The sequence below is a fragment of the Somniosus microcephalus genome, chromosome 11 (assembly GCF_052327205.1).
Source record: "Somniosus microcephalus isolate GS21.2 chromosome 11, FLI_Smic_1.0, whole genome shotgun sequence".
NCBI lineage: Eukaryota > Metazoa > Chordata > Chondrichthyes > Squaliformes > Somniosidae > Somniosus > Somniosus microcephalus.
This window is the reverse complement of record NC_140997.1, coordinates 38,078,628-38,087,975: the sequence shown is the minus strand read 5'-3', so window position 1 is coordinate 38,087,975 and position 9,348 is coordinate 38,078,628. Positions and strand designations below refer to the sequence as shown.

General features: G+C 44.8%; 1 protein-coding gene across 2 annotated transcripts; it reads right to left on the bottom strand.

Moving 5' to 3' along the window:
- Positions 1 to 1,658: 1,658 nt before the first annotated feature.
- cox19 (cytochrome c oxidase assembly factor COX19) lies at positions 1,659 to 9,063 on the bottom strand. Of its 2 annotated transcripts, none has more exons than XM_086000489.1 (3): positions 8,840 to 9,063; positions 7,687 to 7,798; positions 1,659 to 1,863 (listed from the first exon to the last, which is right to left on the bottom strand). In XM_086000489.1, the coding sequence occupies exons 1-3, from the start codon at positions 8,919 to 8,921 to the stop codon at positions 1,692 to 1,694; spliced, it is 366 nt and encodes a 121-aa protein (XP_085856615.1). In that variant the 5' UTR covers positions 8,922 to 9,063; the 3' UTR covers positions 1,659 to 1,691. The 2 variants fall into 2 exon arrangements, with proteins under 2 accessions (XP_085856615.1, XP_085856616.1); XM_086000490.1 differs by lacking the exon at positions 1,659 to 1,863 and adding an exon at positions 4,427 to 4,658 and having other exon boundaries at positions 8,840 to 9,024.
- Between the last annotated feature and the right edge of the window lie 285 nt (positions 9,064 to 9,348).

Sequence of the window (9,348 nt, the reverse complement as noted above, 5' to 3'; positions counted from 1 at the left end):
CAACAACTTGTATTTAAATAGTGCCTTTAACGTAGAGAAAACTTCCCAAGGAGCTTCACAGAGGTGGCAAACAGCAAAGTGGGCCACCGATTTACTGTACCAGTCTCGCTGCCCCTTACCTCCATCAAAGATTTTTGTGGCTTCTTCAGATCCAATATGTGCAGGTTTCCAATCACTGGAAGAGGAGCAGGTCCCTGAGGGAAGTTGACGGTTCCACGCAATTTATGCCCAGTGTTAAAATAAACGAGCAGGATGATGGTCAGAGCAGCCAGCAGCGCCACTGTGTTTGCATCCAAAGGGAAAACACTTGCAAACGACATACTGGGATCCAAACTGGTGGGACCCAATCTGCCAACCAGGTGTGCGCTGGAAGGAGTTGTCAGTTTATGTTACAACTTAGTATCTTTTCGAATGGTCTGGAGGTGAGCCCCCCAAACCCCTTAAAGCATAAGCTCACACAGCTCAAAGTGGTTTTAAGTTGTTACTTGCTGGCTGGTCTAAACCTCGCACTACAGTAGCTTGTGGGAGTTCAGCACCTCTCCGAACCAAGTACCGAGAAACCAAATATTCAAAGTAACTTCAAAATTTAGCGCGTATGCAGATAAACGCGGAAATCCTGAAGTAGCGGTCAGTCATTCCCTGCTCTGCCACAGGCTGCGCTGTGGAACTCCCCCCCTCCCCCCCCATAGCTGGCAATCAGTGAAATCAGTTGAACTGACGAAAACTTAAGCTTTTCCGCTGTAATATCGCTGTTAAACGCCCCATAAAAAGTTAAGTCTTGTTGAAAGAGGTGCAACTGGGGTTTTAACAGCGTATTGACTGCTGAAAAATGTTCTGGCCGAGAAGCTAATTTTATATTTGTGGAATGTCAAATTTCTCCATTATGATAAAATTGACTAGAATTTTAAAATAAAAAATGTATTTTTAATTTTTTTAAGTTTATTATATTTCAGGTTCTACCTTAACCCCATGTGTATGTCCCAATTGTTATTTCGCTCTCTGTAAAATGTTTAAAAAGTGAATGATAATAGCTGCTTTTTATTTCCTGGTTTGCTGCCTATGAGAATTCTTCAATGTGATTTGGCTGCTTAGAGAGTTTGATGACATCACTGCTGCTGTGCACTGGAGAGCCCCTTTTAACAGCGCTACAATCAAATTAAGGTCGAGAGAGCTAAAGTTTTCGCCACAGAGATCGCAAGATCTTTGTCGGCAGCTTTCTTCGAGGTCAGTGGTGATCACCGTCGCTTTGTTGCTGACTTAAAATTCTAGGCCCTTAAGCTGCCTTTGCAGTGCATTTGTTAGAAGACAGCTAAGTATGCACACACGGTTGAACATTTGGTCATCTAACATTGCTTGTGTGTTGAGGGATAAATACTGGCCAGGTCACCGGGAGAGCTCCCCTGACCTTCTTCAAATAGTACCACAGGATCTTTTACCTCCACCTGAGAGGGCAAACAGGGCCTTGCTTCAATGTCTCATCCAAGTGACAGCAAGGGTGAAATTGGTCAACATTAGTAGAACAAAACGTGCTGATAGCAAATAGAGGAGCAGGACAAGTTCAATCTCCAATTATATAATGCTTACAGCACCAACAACAAAATATTGCCCGTGTAAGATTTGGATCACAGGTCACACACAGATTGCCCAAAGGGTCTTAGGAGTTGTAAGGCATTTTATTAAGGAGCAGCAGTTTAAGTTAAGTACAACACACAATCAAGGTAGACATAGTAGACATACGACCGTGACAAGCACCTGGTATCTGTCCCGATCGGACAGACGGCTGGCGTGTACGAACAGCTCTTCCCTTCACCGTCTGTGCTAAAAGCTCTTTTGATGTCTTTTACTCTCTTTTTAGGGGTGGTCCTAGGGTAGATTATCAAAGATACAGTCAACAACCTTTCTAGCACATAAACAGCAGACAGCTAGTCTGGAAACAAGTTCACCGCCACGGTGCAGAATGCTATAACATCCGCAGGGAACCGAGAACATCAGCAAATTCTAAGTGTCTATCCAGTTATTCTAATACCAGTCTGAAGAGACCTTTTTGGTCTCGAGCTATTTCTTCCAATTCATGATTTCTTACACCAGGAACAAAGGGGGCCTTTGTTCAACAGTATTTGCCATGCCACATTGGAGGTGATTCAGCTTCGCTGCTATACACAGCAACCAGCTAGACGTTCTTTCAGCCTTTACCCCATGACACCCCAGCCATTGTGTGCTTTCAATGCTCAATAGGGTCAGTTTTATGAAACATTTGTCCTCACATGTCTCTAGCTCCCAAATGTTGTTGTACCAATTAATGTATGAAAAAAACAATCAATATATGAAAAAATACAACAATTAGCATTCTCAGATGTAGGGTGTCACATGGAATACCCTGCACAAGGAATTCTGATCCACCTTAGGTGAAACACACTCTGTTGTCTGACCTGAGTAGAACTGACCCAGCCACAAGAGGTCTAGAATCCACAGCATCCTACACCCGAGCTACATTATGTAGTGGGAAGCTGCCTCAATGAGAAGATTGGGAGGAAATAGAAAATATGAAATCACCAATTAAGAAAATCCTTGGTCTCAGGTCTGGTGAGTTAGTGATGATGTCGTCATTGGCCACAATGTCCTCAGGCTTGTGATTGCCAAAAAAAAGAGTCCCACTCATGATCACTGTTCAGTGCTACCTGTTGGAAAATGCATGTGTGCACACTGATTGAGGAAATCATCCGGCTCAGTTGTGATTTCCTCAACCAATAATCACACGCACGTTTTCAAGCAGGTCGTAGAGATTCTGTGAGCTCACCGAATTTTACAGCCCAGAAACAGGCCCTTCAGCCCAACAGGTCTATGCCAGTGTTGTCTGCTCCAAAGGAGCTTCCTCCCACCTTACTTCATCTCTCACCCCATCAACAGTCAGAAACTCTTGTTTAATACCAGTGACGCTTTGGATTCTACATTTGTCAAGGTCGACTGCCGGACAGGGGTTAAGTAACCCGGCCATCCCCAGAAAGTGCCAGTGGCTTCAGGCGGTTAAGTCCCTGGAGAAGGGTCAATGCGACCCCTCAGCCAAAAGGGCTGTCAGATCTCCATCAGTGTTGCTCTGAAGTTGGCCGCTATGTGGCGTACAAAGACCAACTATCCTAGGATAACACTGCTGCCAACTCTGGCCCTCTGGGGAAGCAGTTGACCCCTACAATTGCATGATTTGGATAATTGACAGAATGGAGAATTACAGGTAGAGACTACCACTGTGCTGTTCCTTTGTGATTCTAAGATGACAAGCCAGCACACTGCAGTTTTATTTTTAACTTGAAGCTGGGCTATTGCTGCACAGTTGTCACTAGGCCTTCAGAACCGTACCCAAGTGCACTTTCTTGCATGTTTCAGCTAGAGGGTATTGGCGGGCTATTCAACCAGGATGCATCACTTCTAAACATCAGCTCACATTCCCAAACACAAACTTCCCAGTGTAGGAAGTGGAAACAAAAGCGTGGTTCTCATCCAGTGTGAAATAGAGAAAATGCCTATTTTTTATAGTGCTGTTAAAAAAAAAAGCTAAGGTTATAATGAAAATGGTCTTTCCTTACCAAATTGATATTGGGCCTCAGCTGGTTACAGGAAAGCAGACCAGACTGTTAGAACAAACCTGATTACTTTCTAGAACAAACCTGATTACTTTCTAGTTCTAAGAGAATTTCAAAAATCTGTATTTTTAAAAAAGTTACAAACTTGTTAAACATTTGCTTTTGAGATCATGCATTAAAAACCATGTACTGCACCAAGATAGCGTGCATCTAAGGTATTTACAAAATGTTGGCGAGGGGAAACTATCGAATGAATAATCCCTTTTCTGCTGAATGAACCAGCAGGCCACAAGTTTGACAAGAGTTTAAGGACTAAACAGAAATGTAGATTGATCCCTGGGATGAGAGGGTTGTCCTATGAGGAGAGATTGAGTAGAATGGGCCTATACTCTCTGGAGTTTAGAAGAATGAGAGGTGATCTCATTGAAACACATAAGATTCTGAGGGGGATTGACAGGGTAGATGCAGAGAGGTTGTTTCCCCCGGCTGGAGAGTCTAGAACTCGGGGACATAGTCTCAGGATAAGGGGTCAGCCATTTAAGACTGAGATGAGGAGGAATTTCTTCACTCAGAGGGTTGTGAATCTTTGGAATTCTCTACCTGAGAGCTGTGGAGGCTGAGTCATTGAGTATATTCAAGGCTGAAATCGATAGATGTTTGGACTCTAGGGGAATCAAGGGATATGGAGATTGGGTGGGAAAGTGGAGTTGAGGTCGATGATCAGCCATGATCTTATTGAATGGTAGAGTAGGCTCGAAGGGCCGTGTGGCCTACTGCTGCTCCTAATTCTTATGTTATGCAATCAGAAAGCAAAAACATACCACGGTTAAAAGGAACTGAAACACCTGTCATACTAAGTATTTATTCCACATTTATTACACAGAAACTTAACTTATTTTACAATATATACAGATTCAGTATGACATTAAATCCATCAATGGCCTCCTCCTTCGTTTTGCTTGTAGCTACAACAACCTGTGCTCCTGTTAGGTTTTCGTCTGCTGCTGTTTCTCTGCTGCATTACTGTCGAGGAGATCTTTGAATCCCAGTTTCTCCAGTGGTTCTTTTGTCATCAGCTGCCTGTAGACCAAAAGAATATCAAACACAACCAAACGTTCAACCGTGTGCCTTCTGACATATGCACTGCAAAGGCAACTCAATGATTTAAGAGTCAGCCGTGATGCAGTGGGTAGCCTCAGAAGGTTGTGGATTCAAGACCCACTCCAGAGACTTGAGCACAAAATCTAGGCTGACACTCCCAGTGCAGTACTGGGAGAGTTTTTCGGATGAGATGTTAATCCAAGGCCCTGTCTGTCCTCATCAAATGGACGTAAAAGATCCCATGCAGGAAAGCAGAATCTCACAAGGTAGGATTCACCCAAGGGACCTGTGTATTATTATCACTCTTAAAGGCCGCAAATTTTTGGAAAAAAAAAAATTGTCTACAGCCTCTATGTTGTGGTTTCTTTATCTTATGATCACAACTAATATTATTCTCCCTATTTTCTTTGCTCACACACTCCTCCCCTCCTCTCCTAAAGGCAGAGATTCATGGGGTGGGGATACTTACAGCAAGCCCTCAGCGACTTGCCCGAGGGGCTCCTCTGTTCCGAGAGGATGTGTCAAGCGTGGATAGTGGGCGTCGGCAGACAAGTCAACTGATGGGGTGGGGGCATCACAGCGGAGCCCAATCCTCACCAATGGATACCAATCAGGAGCAGGAACCCTGACTGATTGGACCTCTCTCCGGCCAAAGGGTACTGAGACCAATTGCATCAATGTCACAGCCACCCAGGCTGAGTGCAAAGTCCAAGGACGAAATTGGAGAGCTTCCTGAGTTGCAGGTAACTTACTCACTACGTCACCAGAGGAACGCCTCTCCCCAGTTTGGATTCAAGACTATTTTATACTCAAGAAAATGTCATATCCATTTTACAGAAACTGTATGATACACTCAACGCAGTGCTGAAATACCTGAAAGCATCAGTCACTTCCTTGCCATCGAAGTCACTGTTTCCAACAACAACAACTTGCATTTATATAGTACCTCTAACATAATAAAACATCCCATGGTGATTCACAGGAAGTTTATCAACCAAAATTTGACACCGAGCCACATAAGGAGATATTAGGACAGGTGACCCAAAGCTTGGTCAAAGAGGTAGGTTTTAAGGAGCGCCTTAAAGGAGGAAAGAGTGGCGGAGAGGTTCAGGGAGGGAATTCCAGAGCTTAGGGCCTAGGCAGCTGAAGGAACTACAGACCTGTTAGCCTCACATCAGTAGTTGGGAAAATGCTAGAATCTATTAAAAAGGATGCAATAACTGGACACTTAGAAACTAATAGTAAGATTGGGCAGAGTCAACTTATGAAAGGGAAATCCTGTTTGACAAACCTATTGGAGTTCTTTGAGGATGTAATTAGTGGAGTAGACAAAGGGGAACCGGTAGATGTGGTGTATCTGGATTTTCAGAAGGCCTTCGATAAGGTCCCACACAAGAGGTTGGTGAACAAAATTAGGGCACAAGGAATGGGGGGGTAATATACTAGCATGGATTGAGAATTGGTTAACAGACAGAAAACAAAGAGTAGGGATAAATGGGTCTTTTTCAGGATGGCAGGCTGTGACTAGTGGGGTACCGCAAGAATCGGTGCTTGGGCCCCAGCTATTCACAATCTAGATCAATGATTTGGATGAGAGGACTAAATGTAACATTTCCAAATTTGCCAATGATACAAAGCTAGGTGGCAGTGTCAGTGGCGAAGAGGATATGAAGAGGCTTCAAGGGGATCTCGACAGGCTCAGTGAGTGGGCAAGAATATGGCAGATGGACTATAATGTGGATAAATGTGAAGTTATCCACTTTGGCAGAAAAAACTGAAAAGCAGAGTAGTTCCTAAATGGTGAAAGATTGGGGAATGCAGATGCTCAAAGGAACCTGGGTACCCTTATACATGAGTCACTGAAAGTGAATGTGCAGGTGCAGCAAGCCATTAGGAAGGCAAATGGTATGCTGGCCTTCATTACAAGAGGATTTGAGTACAGGAGTAAAGAAGTCTTACTCCAATTATATAGGGCCTTGGTGAGACCACACCTGGAGTACTGTGTACAATTTTGGTCTCCTTACCTAAGGAAGGATATACTTGCCATAGAGGGAGTGCAACGAAGGTTCACGAGATTGATTCCTGGGATGGCGGGACTGTCGTATGAGAAGAGATTGAGTAAACTAGGCCTGTATTCTCTTGAATTCAGAAGAATGAGAGGGGATCTCATTGAAGCATACAAAATTATTACAGGGCTTGATAGGGTGGATGCTGGGAGAATGTTTCCCTTGGCTGGGGAGTCTAGAACCAGGGGCCACAGCCTCAGGATAAAGGGTAGGCTATTCAGGACTGAGATGAGAAGAAACTTCTTCACAGAGGGTGGTGAATCTTTGGAATTCTCTACCCAAGAGGGCTGTGGAGGCTCAGTCATTGGGTATATTCAAAACAGAAGTCGATAGATTTCTGACTAGTAATGGCATCAGGGGATATGGCGATAAAGCCGGTGAATGGAGTTGAGGCAGAAGATCAGCCATGATTTCATTGAATGGCGGAGCAGGCTCGAAGGGCCGAATGGCCTACTCCTGCTCCTATTTCTTATGGCATGGCTGCCAATGGCAGAGCGATTATAATCAGGGATGCGCGAGAGGCCAGTATTGGAGAAGCGCAGAGATCTCAGAGGGTTGTAGGAGGTTACAGAGCTAGGGAGGGGCGAGGCCATGGAGGGATTTGAAAACAAGGATGAAAACTTTAAGGTCGGTAACTAATTCTTTCACGATTTCGCTTTAGAACTCCAAAATGCATTCAGTATTTGAGGGAACAAGAGATTGAGAGAGAGAGAGAGAGAGAGAGACAAAATAAAGAGAAAAAGTATGCGTGCAAGAGGCAGACAAAGAAAAACAGGATGACAAGAGATTGGGAAATAAAGAGAGATAGTTACAGGAAGAGATGTTATTCATAACACAGTAGAAGATAAATTTATATTTTTAAAGCAATACTTGTTCCAAATTATGAAGAATTTGGTTGTAAAAAGTAACTTTTATTAAGTTTTCATGTTCTGATGCTGTACCTGTCCATTCTGCATTCCAGGTATTCCTTTGATTGCCCTCTGCACAGAGAATTGTCAAACTTACTCTCTCTAAGGCACTTCATAAATTTCTCTTTAAATTCTTTACATTCACCTGCAAAACAGTGAGAAACAAGCTGTGTTAAATACGATGAGGTTTTGTTCATTTCCTATTGCCACTAATGCACCAATGAGGCAGCAAAGCAGCAGCAGCAGCAACGCATGCTCCCAGGCTGCTGGCCTCGCAGTGCTCCGACTTGCAACATTGCCCCTTTCATAACACCCATCAATATAAGGCAGCGCTTGTCCAACTTCTCCCCGAGGAGGACGGGTTAGTCCCGAGCAAGAGCCACTGATGTAGCCTCGCAGAGCTGAAGGCGGCGCAATATAGGGCGAGCTCAGTGCATGTTTGAATCCCTGCTGATTTCGAGAGGCGGAATGTGGACCTATCAGAGCTGCGTCTGTTGCAACTTTGGCACGGATTTTGCGGTGGGTAATGATGTCAGCGTTCGCCGTCATTACCCCTCTGAAACTTACCGTAATTTCAGGATTTAGCGCATGCGCATCTAAACACGGAAATCCTGAAGTTGCGGCCAATCATTTACTGCTCCGACACGGGCTGCGCTGTGGCCGCCTCCCCACCCCATAGCCGGCAACCAGCGAACCTGACGAAAACTTGGGCTTTTAAATACCCCATTAAATGTTAAGCCATGTTGGAATAGGCGTAACTGGGGTTTCAACAGCGTACTGACTGCTAGGCAAACGTTATAGCCTGGAAAAACTACATTTTATATTTGCGGAGTGTCAAATTTCTCCATTAAGACCAAAATTAAATTTTTAAAAAAACTTAAGTTTGTTTGTGGTTCAGGTTCTACTTGATCCCCGTGTGACAGCCCCAATCTTCACTTCACTCTCTAACATTTTTAAAAAGTGGGGATAAAAGCAGGTTCTCATTTCCTGGTTAGCTGTCAAGTGAGAATTCTTCAATGTGATTGGCTGGTTGACGTCACGGCAGCGCTTCACCGGGAATCCCCCTCCCCTCACTGAGCGCTGCGCTCAACTGAAACGTCGGGAAAGGCCAATTTCTCGCCGCTGCAGAGACGGGGCAGCTTTCTTCGGGGTCAGCGGGGGGCGGGGGTCCGCAGACTCCACTTACCCCAGTGGTCGAGCGGGAAGGAGCCCTTGTCGGGCGGCCGTGGGCTGAAGCTCTTGCTGCTGAAGTTCATGGCGGTCGACATCTTTCCCCCGGGCCGGTGACGTCACCCCGCCAGCCCGCACAATCGAGCCTCCAAGCACCTCGCTCACAATCGAGCGCGGAACAGTCGATCCAATGGCCAGCCGCGCCGCGCGCTCCGGGGCATCGCTCGTTGCAGACTCGCGGGCAAAATATTCCCTCACCTTTAGTGTTCAGTTGTTCGCGCTTCATCCGTTTTCCAAGTTAACCTCTGTGTATTGCAAAGGCATGAATAAAACGTTGTTTCCTTTTATTGTCGAAACAACATATTGGCGGGCATTCCCTAAAGGCAATTCATGTCAATGAGTTTGCAGCCTCCCCAATTAGAGGCATGGTTAAATTTTGCTGCATGTTATTATCGATAAGGTTTTTTGAAATCAGTTTCTTCCTCCACCCTTGCCAATGGACATTCTTTTCTCATAGAAACATAG